This window comes from Cucumis melo, chromosome 6, assembly GCF_025177605.1.
Source record: "Cucumis melo cultivar AY chromosome 6, USDA_Cmelo_AY_1.0, whole genome shotgun sequence".
Classification (NCBI taxonomy): Eukaryota; Viridiplantae; Streptophyta; class Magnoliopsida; order Cucurbitales; family Cucurbitaceae; genus Cucumis; species Cucumis melo.
In genome coordinates this window covers 34,116,171-34,138,287 of record NC_066862.1, presented here as the reverse complement: position 1 = coordinate 34,138,287, position 22,117 = coordinate 34,116,171, and the positions used below count along the sequence as shown (strand labels likewise).

General features: G+C 33.4%; 1 protein-coding gene and 1 long non-coding RNA gene across 2 annotated transcripts; one reads left to right on the top strand and one right to left on the bottom strand.

Moving 5' to 3' along the window:
• Positions 1 to 13,983: 13,983 nt before the first annotated feature.
• Positions 13,984 to 14,545, top strand: LOC127149786 (uncharacterized). The gene is made up of 3 exons (XR_007821471.1): positions 13,984 to 14,045; positions 14,136 to 14,351; positions 14,427 to 14,545. It is a non-coding gene; the product is annotated as an uncharacterized LOC127149786 (long non-coding RNA).
• Positions 14,546 to 18,624: 4,079 nt separating this feature from the next.
• LOC103501614 (21.7 kDa class VI heat shock protein) lies at positions 18,625 to 21,850 on the bottom strand. The gene is made up of 2 exons (XM_008465221.3): positions 21,408 to 21,850; positions 18,625 to 19,084 (listed from the first exon to the last, which is right to left on the bottom strand). The coding sequence occupies exons 1-2, from the start codon at positions 21,715 to 21,717 to the stop codon at positions 18,792 to 18,794; spliced, it is 603 nt and encodes a 200-aa protein (XP_008463443.1). The 5' UTR covers positions 21,718 to 21,850; the 3' UTR covers positions 18,625 to 18,791.
• Between the last annotated feature and the right edge of the window lie 267 nt (positions 21,851 to 22,117).

The following is a 22,117-nucleotide window of genomic DNA, read 5'->3' as shown; positions in this document are numbered from 1 at the left end:
TTGGACAATGATGCAAATCGCTAAATTGCTTCCAGTACAATGCACAGTTGTACTTACACGCATGAATAATCTCGTATCCCAGGCCTAAGTCACGCAGTTTAAATCAAGATTTTACCCTAAATGTTCCTAGTAAACATGCATAACCCTGAAACCTAATTAATTAGAAATTAGGGTGTATCGAATATGTATCTTTGTAGCTACTGTATTACTCGTCTTTTCCTCGATCGCAAACTCGAACTACCTCTAGCGTTGAACCACCATTCTCTGAATGTAGAACCGGGTTATGGGACCCGAATGGATGAAGGATTTGAGAGGGAGAAGTGTAAGGTTTGGAGGAATGTAAAGGACTGAAAATTAACTTTGGTGAGAATTTCTTTTCTTTTAAAACAAATAAAAGCAAAATGGCAAAAAACTTTTTAATCTTCGAAAAATCCATTTTTTATAAACAAATTACATGCAAGTTTGATATAATTGATTCACTAAAAAGTCCAATAGCTTACAATCCACTAACCATTAGTGGAGTTTGGTGTCAACATCTTATGCAACCAAATATCCCACTATGAGTTAGTGGGATTATCTAACAAAATGTTGGATTTTTAATGCATTATAACATACTTTCAATGCATGAATATTTTAATCTATGGTGGGATTTTAAATCCACGTGACATACTTTATGCACATACAATTTAAATTTAATTAAAATATATAGCTCCAACATGCATAATTAATTAAAACATCCTAAATGGACCAACCTACCCCAACAGGAGGAGAGAGATGGGTGGCAGACTATAGATATAAGGAGTGGTCGGCGAATCCAATGAGTGGTGAAATGGGAGGATGATTTGCATGAAAGAGGAGGAGAGTTTGTGCGTGGGAAGAGGGTTTAAGTGAAATTTGAAAATTAATATAAAATATAACCCTAATTTCCTCTTTAGTTAAATTTAAAATATAAATTATATAAAGGGATGTTTTCAAAAATATAATAAAACGGAAAAATATTTACATTATATAGAACAATTTCGAAAATAAAAAAAGTCCATTGACCTACAATGGAAAATATCAAATATGTCTCGTCAACAACGTACGTAATACATTTGGTACACGATCGTTTAGATTTGGCTATTGTTTGGTAAACGATTGTTTAGATTTGATCGTAGCCAAATCTAAATTATTTTTTTTCAAGATTCTTTGTACACGATCATTTAATTTGATTACACAATCGTTACGATCGTTTAATTTGATTACATGAACTTGGTACACGGTCATTTAGATTTGGCTACACGATAGTTTTTTTTTACGCAATTGTTTAGATTTGGCTACACAAATCTAAACAACGATTTTTTTTTCAAGATCTTTTATATTTAGTACATGATCTTGAACAAACCAAATAATAGTTTGAAAAAAAAATAGATCTTTTATACTTGTGAATGACTAACTTACTAGTATTGGTTTATATCCGTGGACACAGAAATATATCTACAGTGAAAAGAGTTCAACTGTGAGTCTTTAGTGGAGTGTACACACAGTTAACGAATATTGATTAATGTGGTTAATGAGTTTAGTTAATTAATCTCATATCGTTGTAGCTTTTGATCTATAGATCCATTAGGTCCCCTTCCTAACTCATAAAGAATAATGAAATTTAATTGTATTGGTGGTAATTTGAAATGTTCAAATTTAGTTTGGGAATTAATATAAAGCATGGTGATAGATTATAATATACGGTTTATATTTTAATTAGACTTTAATATATAAATTCAATTTTGTAAATGATTCAAAATTAATTTATGAGAGAATAAAATATTTGAATAAGTTCAAATATGAATGTGAATTACATTCATACTAAAACTATAGGTTACGAGAGAAATTCATATTTGAATATGATTCAAATTTGGAGTAAATTAAATATAAGATATTTAATTTAGAAATCAATTAATTGGAGAATTAATTAATAGTTTAGTTTATTTTGATTAAATTAAATTAATTAAATTAAAACTATAGGTTATTCGATAGATATTCATTTAAATATGGTTTAAACGAAGTATTAATTAAATAAGATTTAACTAATTATTAATATTAATATTAATTTATTAAATTAATAGGGAACGTGGGTGGTTTTCCCACGTTCCTATTTTTCTCTCAACTTCCCTCTTTTTTGAAGAAGAGGGAGATACCGGCATGCATTTACAGAATAGTTATGTGATTTCTACCTACGTAAGATATGATTCTCTTTGAATTTTTTCTCTCTACGTGTTGGTGCTCCAAATTCGCATTTAGTAGATTTAGAGTCGTCAATGTGCGTAAGTTCTTCTTTGTTTTATTTCGTTAAAGCATGCTTAGACATAGAAATTATTTTTGTAATTAGGTTTTACCAATGTACTGATATTTTTAAGTTTCAATTAAAATTGGGTTATGGTCTCTTGTTAATTTTCCACTGCTTAGGGCTTTTATCCCTTCAATTGGTATTAGAGCCATCTCAATTTTATTTGAGAATTTTAAAAATTTGCATTGGTTAGGTGAGATTTTTTGCATTATGAATATGTGATTTTGCAATTGAATGTTTCTGTAATTTTGGCCATAGATTTACTGTTTTGATAGGATTAAAATGTAAAGGTCCATGTGTTTTTGGGCATTTTAGTTTGTAAATTTGTAATTTAGAGTCCAATTTTTGGATTCAGGGTATTTTTCATAGATTTTCGACACCAAATTCGCCCAAAACGGACAACCAGAAGGCCTTAAACGGTAAGTTTTTTCGACACTACATGGAAACCGATCGTAAAAAAAAAATTCCGCATCTAGAGGTTGAAGAAGGGCTGATGTCAGCGTTGCATCAGCAGACACTAAGGAAGGCTTGGCTTGGCGCGGCTCGGCTCGGCTTGCACGGATAACTTGCGGTTGACTCTGGTTGGCTCGGTTCGACTTCGATCGGCTCTGGTTCTTCATCTGCCGTCGATTCAAGTTGATATTTTGGGTCGATTTTCCATGTTTTGGGCCAGTTCAAGCAATTTTGGGCCGGTTTGGAGCGGTTTTTTTGACTTGTTCAAGGCTTTTGGACTCAGTTTGAAGCTTTTTGAAGGTTTTGAGACCAATTTTGGAGCTTTGGAAGCACTTTTAGGGATAAATTTAAAGTTTTATAATTGTAGTTTTTGCTTTATTTTATCCTAGGGGCTAATTTTACAGGTTCAATTGTTATTTAAATGCTTTATGGATGTCATTTAGATAAATTCCACCATAGGTTAAGCATGTTCATGCATTTTTATATATTATAAATATTTTAATGTATGGTATTAATGCATGATTCTGAATTTCATGAGTTATTTAAAATATGTTGATATTTTAAATATATGAAATTGGATAAGCATGATGCATGACATTACTTAGTTAAATATAATTTGTTATAATATTAAAATTAATGTCTTTTATATGCTTGGTTGTTTTTCATATTTTTTTAATATATGTGTTATATTAATTAAGATGAAAATCAATTTGCATTGAGCATATTACATCCATAGTTTAATATAATTGTTATATTAATGTATTGTTTTGCATGTAATATGATTTTATTTAATAATAATTTGATTTTAATTAACCCATAGTATACATGATTAGAGGGCTAATTAACTAATTTTATAATAGTAATGAAATTTGATAATTAGAAACCATCAACCTATAATAAAGAGTTGCATGCAAACATAGGATCTTAAGATTAATTTGATTTAATTTTAAATTGCTTAAAATTAAATAGACATAAGATCACATTATTCTAATAGGATTAGAATTATAAGTCTTATTTTAGTTTAATGAAACTAAATAGGACAAATTAGATTTAAGGTTATAAGAGAACTCCACCGATAAAGTTCTATTTCAGGCTGGGGGTACTTAAATTGACGGTTTACGGAGCACCTCCTACTTGGAAACTGACTCGAAACCGACGTTGAATTAACCTTATTCCTATTAGCATAAGATGTCACTAGGTAAATTAAATGGTTTAATACACTTAGAAACTTTAGAATAAAATTTTATTATAAGTGTTATAATAAGAATAGACTTAGTTAGATTCATTTATTAATAGAACATTTTAGTGGGAGAAAAATGGTAAATATGATATATCAAATTTTAGCTCTCACGTCCATAAGAGTTCATACGTGAGATCCATACTCAGCTTCGTGTCGCCCTGGACGCGGCCTCCCTTTGGAAAGTGTTTGTATGGATCAATAACAAGGTGAATAGGGAAAATGTTCATAGTAAGTGGGAGAAGGACGCGTGTCAACATATCCTACAGTCTCCTCCATTAGGTTGCACCGTGAGATTTCTATGATCTGCCTGCACGTCGTCTTTGAGCGACCATCCCTTCTGATGGCTTGATCATTTAATTCGAAACATCAGAAACTCCAAATATGGATAGGGTTTCCTAGGTCAATCTTTAACAGTTGTCTTTCCTAACGGTAGCCTGTTGAAGCGTACCTCTGAATCTAAAAATGGTAGAGTCACAATTATAGAAGGAATTAAGTTAGTCAATGAATTCTTAACCGATCAACGGTAGCTAAGAACTATAGGAATAAGAGTTATTCTGGTATTAGTAATTAGCTGAGATTGTTTTAATTCAGGAGAGGAGTAGTTGATCACCCTTCGGCGACTGTTGCTCTAAACTTCTGAAGTATCGTTGCAAAAACTAAATCATTTGTTTTATTAGGGTTCTTTAATTGTTTGTTTTTGTTGAATTGATTGGATTATTTTGTGCAAGGAGTTAAAACAAAGATAACTAATACGGTCAATTCTTTGTTATTTTAGCATGTCTTCCTCAATCATCACACTGCTTAAAAAAGAACAATTAGTCGATAAAATTTATGCGACGTGAAAATCAAAACTGAATATGATTCTAGTTATCACTGATTTGCGCTTCGTCTTAATGGAGGAATGTCTTCCTTTCCCTACTCGAAATGAATTCAGAGTGTCATGGATGCATATCACCGCTAGACAAAGGCCTGCCTCTACATCTTGGCTAGTATGTCTGACATACTGAGCAAGAAACATGAGATCATGGTCATTGCACGTCAGATCATGGACTCCCTCAGAGAGATGTTTGAACAACCGTCCATTTAGATCGAACAAGAGGCTATTAAATATGTTTATAATGCACGTATTAAAGTCAACTTCAACATAGTAAAAATGAACGGATCGATCTTTGATGAGAAGAGTCAAGTGTTCTATATCTTGAAATCTCTTTCGAAGAGCTTTCTTCAATTTCGCAGCAATGCGGAAATGAACAAGATAGAGTACAACATGACTACCCTTCTAAAAGAGTTGCAAATTTTTCAGTCTCTTCAGGGATAAAAAGAAGGAGAGGTAAATGTTGCCCATTCTAGGAGGTTTGTACCTTCATCTTCTGGATTAAGAAAATTTAGAAGAAGAAAGGAGGGAAGGGGAAAAGTCCTACTGCTGCTGCTGAGGGCAAATGGAAGACTAAGGTAGCTATCAAGGGGAAATGTTTCCACTGCAATGTGGATGGACATTAGAAAAGAAACTATCCCAAGTACCTTGCTAAGAAGGAAAAAAAGGAAGGTAAATATGATTTACTTGTCTTAGAAACATGTTTAGTGGAAAATGACAAAAATGCCTGGATACTTGATTCAGGAACCACTAACCATGTTTGTTCTTGTTTACAGAAAACTAGTTCCTTCAAACACCTTAAGGAGGATGAGATGATGCTCAAGGTTGGAACGGGAGACGACATTTCAGCTCGTGCAGTGGGAGATGTCAAGTTATTTTTCAGAAATAGATTATTGTTTTTAGAAAACTTGTACAAAGTTCCTAAAATTTAGAGGAACTTAATTTTTGTTTCTTCACTTATCGAACAATTATACTCAATTACTTTTTCTTTGAGTGACGTGTTCAATTCTAAGAATGGTTTAGATAGTTGTTCAACTAAGCTTGAAAACGGTTTATATGTATTAAGACCTAATGAAGCAAAAACAGTTTTAAATCATATGAGATGTTTAAAACTGTCAATACTCAAAATAAAAGGCAAAGAATTTCTCCAAATAACAATAACTATCTTTTGCATTTAAGATTAGGTCACATTAATCTCGATTAGATTGGGAGATTTGTAAAGAATGGACTTCTAAATGAGTCAGAAGATGATTTATTACCTCCATGTGAATTTCTGTCTTGAAGGAAAAATGACCAAAAGATCTTTTACTGGAAAAGGTCTTAGAGCTAAAACACCTTTAGAGCTCGTACATTCGGACCTATGTGAACCTATGAATGTCAAAGCTCGGGAAGGATAGGAATATTTCATTAGTTTTATTGATGATTATTCAAGGTATGATCATGTTTACCTAATTAAGAACAAGTCTGATTCTTTTGAAAAGTTCAAAGAATATAAGGCTGAAATTGAAAATGAATCAGGTAAAACAATAAAAACACTTCGATCAGATCGAGGTGGAGAGTATATGGACTTACGATTCCAAGAATATTTGATAGAACATAAAATCCAATCACAACTCTCTGCACCTAGTACACCTGAGTAGAATGGTGTATTAGAAAGAAGAAACCGAACTTTTTTGGACATGGTTCGCTCTATGATGAGTTTTGCTCAGTTGCCAGATTATTTTTGGGGATATGCTTTAGAAAAAACTATCTATATTTTAAACAACGTTCCCTCTAAAAGTGTTTCTGAAACACCTTATGAGCTATGGAAAGGACGTAAAGGTAGTTTACGTCACTTTAGAATTTGGGGATGTCCAGCACACGTATTAGTGCGAAACCCTAAAAAATTGGAACGTCGTTCAAAATTATGCCTATTTGTAGGTTATCCAAAAGAATGTAAAGGTGGTTTGTTTTATAACCCTCACGAAAATAAAGTATTTGTATCAACAAATGCTACGTTCTTAGAGGAAGACCACATAAGAAATCATCAAACTCGCAGTAAACTAGTATTAGAAGAAATTTCCAAGAATACTATAGATGGACCTAGTTCATCCACTAAAGTAGTTGATAAAACTAGGAATATTGGACAAACACATCTTTCTCAAGAGTTGGGAGAACCTCGATGTAGTGGGAGGCTTGTACGACAGCTTGATCGCTATTTGGGTTTATGTGAAGCTGAAATCGTCATACCTGATGACGGGATAGAGGATCCATTGACCTATAAACAGGCATAAATGATGTGGACTGTGACCAATGGGTCAAAGCCATATACCTCAAATTGAATCTATGTATTTCAATTCTGTCTGGAGTCTAGTAGATTAACCAAATAATGTAAAACCTATTGGTTGTAAATGGATCTACAAGAGAAAATGAGTCCAAGCTGGTAAAGTACAGATTTTCAAAGCTCGACTAATGACAAAAGATTATACACAAAAGGAGGAAGTGAATTATGAAGAAACTTTCCCTCCTGTTGCCATGCTAAAGTCATTTAGAATGCTCTTATCCATCGATACTTTTTATGATTATGAAATTTGGCAGATGGATGTCAAGACAACCTTTTTGAACGAAAATCTTCAGGAGAGTATCTATATGGTCTAACTAGAGGGGTTTATACAAAATGGTCAAGAACAAAAGGTTTGTAAGCTTCAAAAATCCATATATGGATTAAAACAAGCATCTAGATCTTGGAATATAAGATTTGATACTGCGATCAAATCTTATGGTTTTGAACAAAATGTTGATGAACCTTGTGTTTATAAAAGGATCATCAATTTCACTATAGCATTCTTAGTTTTGTATGTAGATGACACTCTACTCATTGGGAATGATATAGGTCATCTAATTGATATTAAGAAATGGTTAGCTACACAATTCCAAATGAAAGATTTGGAAAATGCTTAATACGTTTTTGGTATCCAAATTGTTCGAAACAGAAAGAACAAAACACTAGCCATGTCTCAAACTGTAATGACCCAACTTTTTATACTAAGCTGAGGTCATTACTAAAAAGAAACAATGACAAGAGACACTTTTTGAAACGAGGAAAACTACATTTTTCATTAAAAACGGAATACTAAAACACTGAAACATAAACGCGGAAGCAAAACTGAGTCCCCATATGACATGTCACGGATCCTTCTCTGTCGCTCGCCAGCTTTCCTCTATCTTTACCTTCGCCTAAAATGTTAAACATAGAAAGAGTGAGTATAAACATATACTCAGTAAGGGACCTACTACTAGTCCCGCTAGGTGTCTGTTAACTTCCCATTAGAGTCCTGAAAAGTGGTACCCAAAAACTGGCACGTTCCCGAACACGTGCAACATGCGCTCCCGTAGGAACGAAATCTGGTCTTCGGTGTCCTGGGGGAGCACCTAGGACAATCTGGTCTTTAGTGTACCGGAAGGAAACACTAAGACAATCGGGCTGCGAGGATCCCGTCGAATCACTTGAATCATATCTATATCCATGCTAGACTGGCAGTCAGTCCTAAATAGGTGGTGATCCCGAAGGACACCCATGCAGGTACGACTCTAATAGACAAAGTTAACAAAACACCCTATCCATAGCATGTAGCATAACATCATAACATGACATGAATATTAATCTTAACGTCCTTAATCATGTGATTAATATGTCATGTGATTAATATATCATGCATCAATAATCATCAACATAATAATCTCAGTCATTAACATAACATCAGTCATCATCATCAATCATCAACATCAATCATCCATAAAATGACAGTCATTATCAATAGCATCAAGTTATGCATTTTAGCTACCATCAATGCATAATCTTAATTACATGCGGTCTCTTAAATTCAGTTCGAAGATCTAGTAGAAGAATCTCTTACCTGGAGATTTTAGCCAAACAAGGTACTCCCTATCTGACAGTAAAAATTCTCCAATTAACTTGATCCTAATCATAAAAAGAAAACTCAATATCTTAGTTAATAAAATTAGCAATTGGCTAACATCCAAAAATTCTCCTAAATTAATTAACTGCTCAAACAAAAGGGGTTGAAACCAATTCAACCTTGATTGGGAAAATCCAAGATTTAAATCTTAAAAATTTAGCCAATTGAACCTTTAAAAAAACTTCAAAAAGGTATAAAATTAAATTAATAAAATATTAATTTAATTTCATTGGCTTACCAATGTTACTCAGATGGAGGTTGAAAAATCCTCTTATCCTTAATGGAAAAATTAATCACTTTAAATCCTCAAGCTTCCAAAGAGACCAATCTTAACTTCAACTGATGAGGCGGCGACAGCAGAGGGTTATCTTAGAGAAGAAGATGAAGAACCTTTTTCTTTTTCCTTTACTTTCTAACTTAAACATTCCAATGCTATTTATAGACTCAAATAATAACAATAATATTTATTATTATTATTTCATTTTCCTTTTTTTTTAGGATATATATATATATAAAATACCAAAAAATATACATATATCTTTATTCCCATTATCTTTCCTAAATAAATGCCTTAAATGCACAAAATCTTAGGCAATTATAACCATTAATAATAATAATAATACTTTTTTTTATTATTATTTTTCTCTCACCAAAATCTACAATAAATATATATTTATTTAAACCATTATTCTCTTTTATAAATAAATATATATCTTTTTCGTCCAATCAAATCAACCATCTCTCTTCTCATGGATTATCTTCTTTACCAAACAAATATAATTATATTCCGTCATATAATTAACTTCACTTTTCCAAATTAATAATTAAATATATATATATATATATATATATATATATATACACACTCAATTAAATCCAATTCCACCAAAACCAACTTTTCCCTCCAAAATCTCAAATTAACTTAAATCCTCAATTATTTTAATCAATTAAATCTTTTCCAATAAATCACTTATAACTTCCCACATGAATTATCTTAACCCAACCATAACAACTTCACTCCAAAATCAATATTTATCTTTCTGCAGAATAATTAATTATCTTCCACAATAATTAATTATTATTTACTTTTCTTCCAAAATAATTAATTATCTTCCACAATAATTAATTATTATTTATCTTTCTCCGAAAATAATTAATTATCTTCCACAATAATTAATTATTATTTATCTTTCTCCAAAAATAATTATCTTTTCCTTAAATAATTATATTTCAACAAATATAATTATCTTTCCCTTTCACATAATAATTATATATATATTTCCACGTATACATATAATTATCAAATCTCCAACAAACTTTCCACTCTACGGTTTAATTAAATAACGTCCATAATTACTTAATCAAATTCAACTTCAACAACACTAAAAATCCACAACTTTACTTAATCCTCTTAACCTACCATTTAATCAAAAACACAACAAACACCACATGCCAAAACCTTTAATTAATTAAATATTCATCCAAGAAATATTTAATTAATTTCAATTCCCACACAAATCCAATAATTCTCATTAAATGAATTCAAAAATAACGCGCAGTAAATTAAATCTAATTAAACAAAATTAAGATAACTAACTCCAAAATTATCTTAATTTTTGGGGCGTTACAATCTTCCCTCCTTTATGAAACTTTCGTCCTCGAAAGTTCTAATCTTTGAACAACTTGGGATACTTGGCTCTCATGTCTTAGTTAATAACAAATTCTACCAAACTCCAAAATCTTTTATTAAATATACACACCCATATATATATATATATTTAATTAATCCAACACAAAACACCAAATACATTCCTTAACTTCGAAGTTCAGTTAATGTAATACCCATAATAAGTTCCTTAAATTTATGGGGTGTTACAATCTTCCCTCGCTAAGAAACTTTCGTCCTCGAAAGTTTTAGTCCTTGAACAATTTCGAGTATCGAGCTCTCTTGTCATACTCTTGTTCCTAAGTAGTCTTTTCAACTTGGTAACTCTGCCATAATATTTTTCCTAAGTGCAACTCTCATGTTGCGCAAAGCTTCGCTTCTCTTGACAAAATATTACTTTTTTTCAAATACTTTTCTTTCCTTTACACTTATCCAAGTAAAAATTAATTCATAAACCTTCAAAAACTACATTCTATTTTCCAACTTCGAACTTCCACCTTTAATAAGGTATTCTCCACCATTTAGCATTCTTTAGAACTCACTAATTTCTCTTTTTTTTTTTTTCTTTGATCTTGTCCAAACTTGAGTCCGACTATTTGCTTTCTTTAATGACATCAACTTAGCTAGTTATTCTAAAGAAGTTCGTTATTTCATCACTTGTACTTTAAACTAGCTATAACTTATCCTTCATGGTAAACTCAAAACAGTTTCTTGAAGTCTCATCAAAATAACTATGTACTAAAGTTTGCTTTGTTCCTTCTCCAGTATCTCAAATCTAAACACCATCAAATGTGTTTGATATACTTGAACTTAACCATGCCTTTAGTTTCCTTTAAAACCACCAACATAACTAATGTCTTAGATATCCAGTCACAAAATAGTTCATCAGGCTGAACACGTCCTACTCTTTTGCCTACTTAACCACCGCGTTGAGCTCCTTTACGTGGCAACATTTTTCTTAAAACTTTACCACCAAAGCCATCACCATTAAAACAAAACATTGATGCAGCTCTAGTTTAATACAGGCAAGGTCACGTGCATATTCATTATCATGTATCATAAAATACATACCTGGCGAGTGACGAAGGACCGTAATAGTCATAGGGACAAAATCAAAGACTCACATCGTAAGTTAGTCTATAGAACCTAAAAGCTGACGCTCTGATACCAACTGTAACAACCCAACTTTTTATACTAAGCTGAGGTCATTACTAAAAAGAAACAATGACAAGAGACACTTTTTGAAACGAGGGAAACTACATTTTTCATTAAAAACGGAATACTAAAACACTGAAACATAAACGCGGAAGATAAACTGAGTCCCCATATGACATGTCACGGATCCTTCTTTGTCGCCCGCCAGCTTTCCTCTATCTTTACCTTCGCCTGAAATGTTAAACATAGAAAGAGTGAGTATAAACATATACTTAGTAAGGGACCTACTACTAGTCCCGCTAGGGTGTTCTGTTAACTTTGTCTATTAGAGTCGTACCTGCATGGGTGTCCTTCGGGATCACCACCTATTTAGGACTGCGTAGTCCGACGGGACTGCCAGTCTAGCATGGATATAGATATAATTCGAGTGATTCGACGGGATCCTCACAGCCCGATTGTCTTAGTGTTTTCTTCGGATACACTAAAGACCAGATTGTCTTAGGTGCTCCCCCAGGACACCGAAGACCAGATTTCGTTCCTACGGGAGCGCATATTGCACATGTTCGAGAACGTGCCAGTTTTTGTGTACCACTTTTCAAGACTCTAATGGGAAGTTAATAGACACCTAGCGGGACTAGTAGTAGGTCCCTTACTGAGTATATGTTTATACTCACTCTTTCTATGTTTAACATTATTATGGAAAAACACTATAGATGCTGTTCGCTCCGTAGTTACACTACAAGAAACTGGATCATTTCTGATGCAGAACACGACGTCGGCATAAGGAACGTTGGGAATAAGGGTTTTCCCGACGCTGTGAACACGGCATCGGGCAAAGCGTCGGGAAAACACTCTTTCCCGACGCACCAAGAAAGCGTCGGCAAGAACTCGTCGGGAGAAGGGTAAATTAAATTTAGAAAACAAACTATTCCCGATGCCGTGCACAGTGCGTTGGGAACGGCGTCGGGAAAAGGGGTTTTTCCGACGCATTATGAAGCATCGGGAAAACCTTTTAATGAGTGTCGGGAATGCCACTTTTCCCGACGCTTTTAAGGGGATTTCCCGACGCCGCGGCACTGCGTCGGGAAATCCCTTTTTTAATCGTTTCAGTTCTGTAATTTACAGAACCGAAACCGAGAGGGAAAATGAGAGGAGAAGCCGAGAGGGGAGAAGAGAGAATCGTTGTCGCCGTTCCGTGTTCTGCCGCCGTCGCTTGCCGCCGTCCTTGCCGCCATCACTTGCCGCCGTCCCTTGCCGCCGTCCTTGCCGCCATTCAGCCGCCGTCTGCCACTTTAGGTAAGTGGAAAATTAAATTTTATTTAGTTTAAATTTATGTTTTAGGGTTTTTTTTTAGGAAAATTATCTTAGGATTTTATTTTGGAATTGATTTTTGTTTGTTAAATGTATTTTTGTATAGAATGTGTGTAATTTGTGGTTGAATTGAAATTCGAATGGTTTAGGGTTTAGGGTTATTTAGAAAATTGAATTGAGGGGAGAGTTTATAGTTAAATGAAAATTGAATGGGGGTTGACTTGGGGGAGGGGGTTAATAGTTAAATTGAAGCTGGGGGGGGGGGGGGGTGGGGGATTTATAGTTTATGTTTTGAATTGAAAATGTAAAATGTGTGTTAAGATTTGTTTTGGCTATCCTGTTTGTGTTCAATATTTGTATTGTTGATTTGAGATGGCTATCCTGCAGTTATGATAGCTTTTTTGTTTTGAATTTGTTTATGTTTTGGATGGCTATCTTGTAGTTATGGTAGCCTTTTTTGTTTTGAATTTGCTGGTTTGAATGGGTGGTAGTAGGATAGTTTGAAGTATTTTGTTGTTAATAATTAGTTTGGAGGGGTTTGTAGGATGCGAAGATATGTTGTTAATATTTTGAAGTAGTAGTTTGTTTTCTACGTCCATAGCCATTATGTCATATCGACGATCAAAATTTATGGAGACGGACGATATGTTCCTCCAGTTTGAGGATGATTTAGATAATAACATTGTGGGAGGGTCGTCATCTGTGGGCGACAATACGGGTGAGTCTAAGAATTTTCTTCATTTTAACTTACAAATATTTCATGTTCTTTTTTCTAACTTTATATGTTATTATCGATTTATTGAGCAGAGTCTTCTTCTCAACAAGCGACTCCGCCTCCTAGGAGACGTGCCCAGTCTCGACTCTTGGAGTTAGAGCGCCACATTGCAATAAATGGGCACATTCCCATGACGATCGCCCCTGGAGCGGAGAAGCCTATTTCTCCACACGCCGTTCGCTTCAGCCAAGCGATAGGCGTGTGCGTGCGAAAGACATTTCTCATCTGCTGTCTTAAGTGGACAGACGTTGGGAGAGAATACATTGAGGTCGTCAAGGGCGACCTCCAAGTAATTAAATGGACTACACATTTATATATGATTTCATTTGAAACATATCTAACTTTAACCAATCTAATGTGTTATGTTTGTAATGTGTAGCGATTGTTTGTGCTTGATTTCAATGATCAAGCGATGAACAGGTTTGTTGAGCATCAGATGCTCACGACCTTTAAAGAGTTCTGGACCGACTGTCATAGACATTTCAAAAAGTACAGCGACCCGGAGGAGGCTCGTGCCAACCCACCAAACGCATTGGTTGGACGTGATGAGGATTGACACTTCCTCTGCGACCATTATATTAGCCGTGCATTCCAGGTATTTGTCATGATTAATTATGATAACAAGTTTTAATATGTATACGAAATAAACAATATAATTGTTTTAATGCAGGAGCAATCACGGACGAACAAGGCTGCTAGACAGAAGCAGCCTTACAATCATAGTAGCGGGTCCAAGTCGTTTCTATAACGACAATATGAGCTCGCTGAAAGAAAAGGGGAGCCGGTCGATCATGTGGAATTGTTTCGAGAAACACATGTTCGAGCTGGGACATTCGTGTCGCAGGCCGCCGAGGATGCGCATGTAAGTTATGCCCTTATTAATTATCCACTTTCATTATATATTTTTGCACGTTACCTAACATAGTTTTTAAATTTGTTGCAGAATCAAATGCTGGAACTCCAATCCCAGCCTACCCCAGAGGGTAGTCAGCCACTCTCTAAGGATGAGATATGCGATCCGGTGTTGGGTAGACGACCAGGCTACTCAAAAGGCCTTGGTTGGGGACCCAAGCCGAAGGCTCGCAGAACGGCGAGTGCAAGCAGTTCGTCGACATCTTGTTCGCCGTCCATAGAAAAAGAGATTGAATTACAAGCTAAACTTCATGAAGCTTTGGAACGGATTGAAGTACAAGATAGAAATCACCAAGCATTAGCTTCACAAGTGGAAAGTACGAAAAAGATGATAGAAGAACTAACTCATGCACAACGGGAACCACCACATGATCCCTAGCTCTGCGGTACGTATATGTCTCTATTATTCTTAAGTTTTTGCAATATATGATTATGTACTAAACTTAGTTATTTTTATACCATTTTTAGGACTGAAGGTGTAGAATGACGCGCATACGCACCTCGTTGGGAGACTTTTCATTATGTCTATGTTTTTTCTATTTTGAGAACTATATTTTGTTGTAGTCAACTTATTCGTATTATTAATTTTAATTCTATTTTTTTAACTTGTGTTTGTATATTTATTAATTTATTGTAATTTATATTTAATTTGTTTTAATTTAATCCAAAACATCGCGAAATTTTTTTGAGCAATCCGAACATCATTGTGAATGTTTGAGCAAAATATTGTAAGGAAAAAAGTAAAAATAAAATATTTAAAAAATATATAAGAAGGATTTCCCGACGTTCTTTACGTTGGGAAAAAAACATCGACAAAAGCGGTTTTTTCCAACGCCGAGATATGCGTCGGCATAGACGGCGTCGGGAATACCTTATTCCCGACGCAAGCTATGCCGGCGCATATCTTGGCGTCGGGAAAACCTTTCGCGACGCATTTCTTCCGACGTTCTTCCCGATGTCGTTTTGTACGTCGGGATATCCTTTCTCGACGATCTTTTCATTTTCGCCGACGTATTTGTGTGTCGGGAGTACCCTCGTCTCCATTAGTGTTAGTACAAAGGATGTAATCCTAAATCGTTCATGTAGAGACATGGGAATGGGGGCGTCCTATGTAAATGGTTTGCATAAGACTGGAACCACGAAATAGTCACTTTTAGTTATAACGCCATAAACTATAAACTGACTATTTTAGTTATAATGACTTAGGTAACTTGATCTTAATCTTGAGCTAACTATGAACTTCTGTTCATTCGGTAGTATCCTTAGATCTACATAAATGAGGGCAGCTCATTGTCGTTGGCCCAATAACTAATGGTTTGAACACTATTTCATAAACAAGTCATGCTTTAAAATACATAATTTTTTTAAAAAAACAAGCTTTTTATATAAATTTCGTTTAGAAAGTTTCTTATTGAAATCATCATTTCAAACTATCAAAGAATTTATAACACTGAAAATCATTGAAATACTTTGAAAGAAATGATCACAACACTCAATAACTTAGACCCGAAATGCCCCTCTTCCACTTCTTCTCAAGTAAACACTTTGGCAACACCTCAACCCTTTAATGTTCTCTTCAATTTTGCAAAGTAACAATAACTAATAGTCTAACCTCTACCTCTATTTATACTACTCCTTAAGCATTAGTCATGCTTAATCCTTAACAACTTGCCAGCTCCTACTCCTAGTGGTGCACGTGTAGGCTTAAGGTTTAACTTAATCATGCTTAACTTAAACTCTACACCTAACCCATTAAGCATACTTAGAAAATTTATGGGAAGTTTTCTTACTTCTTCTCGCATAATTTTCCACCTTACGTAACATCTTAGTCGCATGGTAACACAATCTTCAAAAATCTTGTCACCCAATCTTTCACGTGAACTAACTTGATTACCAACTCCTAATGCATAACTTTACTTCAAAACGCCTTCTTTTGTCCAAACCGCCTAGTTCAGAATACTTAGCCAAATTTTAACCTCTTAGTTCTCAACTTAGGTGTGGGTTTTACAAAAACAAATTGGGATATCTTCACCATATCCTCGTTGCTCTCGTACTGAATAAGATTATTAAACTCAACACTATTCATATTCGTCCTATTGCCCAAATATAACCGTCATAGTCTAAGGGCTTTATCTTGTTCAAATTCAATTGTACATCTCAGCCTATGCCTTAATCTTGTGATAGTGTCAAAATTTTTTTGCCCGAATGAGACCTTCTCACCTAGTAATTTAAAGCTAATAACGTCCTCTCATTCATCCTTAACCTCTCTCAGCAAAATGTAATGACTTAAGAGTCCATTAAAAACCAACTTATCGTCTAAGAAATGTCTAAACATGATTATCCTAAACATATATGTTTGCTTAGGTGTTAACTTGTTTTTAATGTTCGAGGCACTCTTCTTTAAGTGTGAACAATAGGTCAAGTTTGCAAGGAAGAAGTTTGTATTGCGAATTTTGGTGACAAGAGGCATCTGCCAATAAAAAACGCACATAACAAGACAAAATCAATAATCTGTCCTAAAACTCAGGGCAATCTCGACAGAGAATTACATGAATTAACAAAGAAACTCAAGCCACATTGCATCGAGATGCCACAATAATAGGTTTCTGTGATGTATCTCGGGTTAATCTCGATCAAAATCTGCATCGAGAACCTCACATAATGCAAATGAAACGTAACAAATCTCGAAACTCAATAAACAAGTCTCAGGACAATTTCATCAATCTCGATCGAGATCACATCTACGCAAGTTCAAATTGATGAAATTGCTGAAATTCATCGAATGAAACCCCTTGCATTAACTTAAAATCAGATATAAAAACAACTCCAATAGCCTCAGATCACAAACAACCCATTCACTTAAGATTTCACAAATAATCTTAAACCGTAAACTTAAAAGAGCCCTAAACTATCAAACAATTCAAAGTTAATTATCACTACAGATTTAAGCTCACGATACGCTTGGGGATACACTTCGTAAGGTTTTTCGAGCTAAAATCAGTTAATCTTGAGAACAAAACATTTAAATTCTGGCGAAATGAGAAACTTGTTTGGCGAAAGTGAATATTAAATGTTCAAGAAAACAAGGGTGTTTTGATAATTTGAACATATTTTTATTTTGAATTTTAAAAACAAAACATGAAATCTCAAGGACGATCTCAATCACAATTGTCCGAGAAAAGCAAAAACGTAAGTTTTTTGAAAGTTTGTGTTATTTTTCTAATGTAAAACCTATCATATTTTAGGGATGGATTGGGACGTGCAGGAAGGCATTGTCCCCATTAGGTACTTTGTGAGGCTTACTCTCAGCCTTGACGGTCAAGCATGCTAGCTTGGGCCTAGTTAAAGTCAGTCCATTTTGACCTCATTAGTTGTTTCTTGTTTGAATCTTTTCATCTTCTTAACTGTATTGTTTTATTTTGAAAAGGAATAAGAATTATGGAACAGGTGAAGTCTAGACTATACCTAATTATTATTCTGAAATGTTTCAACAAATTAAATATGACATGTCTCAAGACCTTGCTGGCATGCTTGATTGTTCAAGCATAGATTTCTTATGAAGGTGAGACACAATAATATTGTTGAGTGATTGCATTTTAATGAGAATTTTGTTGCACATTCTTCAATTCCATTTTCAACTGCACATATTTTTTAGCTCAACTAAGTGGTTCTACCACCAATTTATCGTATGAAAAGCTATGCAGTCAACTCAACTAGTAAGTATTTTACTCAATATAATATGGTCTACTAAACTATTTAGTGATTTTTATTTTTTTTTAATCTTTTTTATAATTAAACTTTCCACTACTCTTCATACTTAATTTTATAAAAATATTTATCGCTGAAAAGGTTAATTAATTTACATTCCTTCAAATCCTTCACTTATCATGGATCATAAATGTAATATGTCTATTGGTGATTTAAAAATCATGAAATAAAAATTGTATACAAGAACATTTTGAAAGTGTTTGTATTCTCATCCACATAAGTTGGTCAGCAATAACAACAACAACATACACATATTTGAGATCCATGTCTTGTTGTTTTGTCACAAATCACATAGAATATGTAAATTAAGTTTAAGTTAAACACATTTACCATTAGAAATTTGGTCACAAACAACTCAAGCATCTTCATCAGAATTATCTTTGCTCTTTGATTCACTACTTTGATTGGTTTCTAACTTGGGAATTTTGATCTCAAGAACCAAGTCATTCTTGATACGAGCCTCCATTCTAGACGAATCAGCATCTTCGGGCAACTCGAGACGTCGAACGAATCCATGCTCCCACCAATTGACACGTCGCCAATCGACCGTGGTCTTGCCTTCTCTTTGTTGCTCCCTCAATTGACCACTTATCTCTAACACCTTCCCACCTTCTTCTATGGAGATTTGTAATGCATTTCTCCAAGCTTCTGTGTTTTGTCAAATTTTTGCTTTGTGTCAAATCAAACATTATCACCCAACTTTTTTTTTTTTTTTTTTTTTTAATGAGAGTACGTAGCAACAAGAGAGAATGGAAGGAAGGCCCTTTGGGGAGTACTTTTAAAATGAAGTGTTGTTGAGATACACATAATTCAGCATTAAATTCTATTCTCTTTATCATCCTTTCAACTTCAAATCTCTGCAAAATAAATGTTTGAGAAATGCTCTCTTAACCAAGATCAAAGTTAAAAAGCACTTTTTCCTACTGCAAATTTCTACGTGTTTACTATAATATATTTGTCATCCCGTTTTTCAAAATACAAATCATAGTAGCTTAATTAAAGCTTAAAATGGTTTGATGCACAAAAAAAGAAACAAAAGAGAGAGAGAGAGAGAGGAAAAAAAACAACGTTGCAACTAAGGATGGAGAATCTGAACCAATAAGCTCTTGACAACTTGCAACATATTTTAGAAGGCATTCCCAATAACTAATATTGTAAAAATAGCGCCTTACTAATACTTCAATAACAACAACAAAATACTTAATATTTATTTCTAAATTAAATTATAGGTACCTTCCCTAAAACATTAAAGTTGTATTTAACCTGGTCTTAAATTTTTAAGAAAATCCAATGGGTGTTTAAATTTTTAATTTTATATCCAATGTCCTTTACTTTAAAATTGTTTAATAAATCTATAAAATTTCTAAAAGGTTTTTAAATTTTAAAAGTTTATAACTAAATATTTTTCAACTTTTGCCTTAAAAGTTTAAATTTTAAAAGTCTTTAAATTTAAAAAGTTTTTAACTAAATACTTTTATAATTTCAAATTCAGTACTTATTAGGTTTTTGAAAGCTTCCTGTTTATAAATTGAGTAAAAATAGTCCTTAAAAGAAGCTTGTAGAATTGAGATAGAGTAACTTTGTTGAAAAAATAAAAGTTGAATTTGAAGTCTAAAAGATCAGAGTAACTTTGTTGAAAAAATAAAAGTTGAATTTGAAGTCTAAAAGATAAGAAAGAATAATAGAAAATGGGCAAAATAAAAAGGTGGGGTGATTAAGAGGCGAGGTTTATGAGTGACCGCTCGGCCACCAGGGAAGGTGCTAGCGGCCACAGCCTGCTAACCTCAAAGGCTCCAACGCGCCGTGCATCGGCATTTAGTTTTTGAGGGTCCATAGGGGTAAACGCCGGCGAACATCCCCTTGCACTAATTAAGAGGTTTAGGGTTTAGTATCGCGCATTGGGATCACCTGCCCACACCCCTAGCCTGGAACTGTAAAATTTATGTATTAAAGCTTCGAATTGTCAAGATATTTCCGATGTGGGTCTTTTGTCCTTCAGTCTAAATAATAATAGGTTTATGTATTTTAAAAATTAACATTTTGGTTCTTTTTTTTTTCTCAATTAATATTATAAAATTTATATACATGCTTTTGAAATGGCTTAAAAATTTGTAACAATTTAGTTTCTCCTTTTTAGTTTAATTTGTCTTTGAACTCAACGTGTTATGATTTAGATTTCTCAATTTTAAAACTTAGATTTATTTAATTCTTATTTTATTTAAGATTTAATGACATTTTTTAAGATTTTGTTTAGATTGACTCAAGAAAAAAAATATATTTTACACCAAAGTTATTTTTATTATAGTATTTTAATTTGTTTTTTAAAATAATATATTTTTAGTAAATTAATTAGGGAAAACATATTCATAAGCTACAAAATCTAAATTGTTAAACAATAAAAACATTTTCGAACAAAAATTAAATTGTTACAAAATTGAAAACACAACTAAATTTGTTCCATATTAAATATATAAATAAAAACTGTTATAAAATTGAAATTATATGAATTAAACAGTAACAATTCAAAGTTCAATATTTCCTTTAATCACCCCAAGTCAATTTAAAGTTTCAATTTGCAATATAACTTTTATATTATTAGAATTACAATAGTGATTTTAACTATTTGAGAATAATGTATTAAAAAATGTGTATGCTTTTTTTCTAACCAAATTACTTAACTTTTCTATGCATACTATCTCTCCTCCCCAATCTTTTCTCATTGCATATTCTCTTATGCTTTAACCTCTAAATTTAAATGCACTAATTTTTTTCTTGTAGCCTTTTTTTTAACTTATTGTAATTTTAATGATTGTCCTTACAATTTTTGAAACTATATCCCAAATAAATTAACAAGGGTTAGGAAAGTTAAATTATCCTACAACCAAGAGGTGTTCTATAGTTCAAATTATGTAAAAGATGCTGAAAACGGGTGAAAAGAAAAGATGGAAGAATAAGTAGGAAAAAAAAATACCTAGTAACTCTGCTTGTAGGATGTATTCTTGATCAGTTTGAGACCAATCTATTGAAGATTTTCCAGAGATGCGAAGATTGGACAACAATAGATCAGACTCAAACTCCCATAGCGGAAAAGCATCGGCAGGGTCAAAGAATTTTCCGAACAACAACGGACTAAACAAGGAGCCATCACCGAACACCTTTTGTATAGCTGAATTAGCTTGACCTAGAAATCTTCTAAAAACCTCTTCTCCCAAAGAGACACTCCATTTGGATGGAGTAGAGTGATCTTCTTTATGGACTTCTAGTTGTTTCGGAGTGGCCATGACTAAAGAAGAGAAGTTGTATGTGGCTAGGGTGCAAGAAGAAAGTTGGAAGTGTTTTGGAGCTCTATTAATATTACAACATATGTAAAGACAAAGGGAGAGAAAAAGAATGGCATTGCACAAGAGAAAATGCTTTGGGAATATTTAGAGGGCTGTAAAGGCAATTGGAATCTTGCTTTTGTTTGTCTTTTTTTTTTTTTTTTTCTTGGGTTAATGGGTGAGGTGATAATGTGGCAGGGCATATTTGGGTTCTCTACTTTGGCTTAGATGCCATTATCTTGATGTGGTAGAAAAATTTACCTTTTAGGGGAAGATAAAATTTAAAAAAAAAAAAAAAAAAAAAAAAAGCCCTACACAAGCTCCAACCCTAGCTAGATAAAGTTAGAATATGGTGTCATTT

What these genes read in the sequence shown, in the direction of transcription:
- LOC103501614 (XM_008465221.3), bottom strand. Translation starts at nt 21,717, where the DNA reads ATGGCCACTCCGAAACAACTAGAAGTCCATAAAGAAGATCACTCTACT. An exon ending in CCTACAAGCAGAGTTACTAG is followed by an intron (nt 19,085 to 21,407) that starts GTATTTTTTTTT and finishes GACAAAACACAG; the next exon opens with AAGCTTGGAGAAATGCATTA.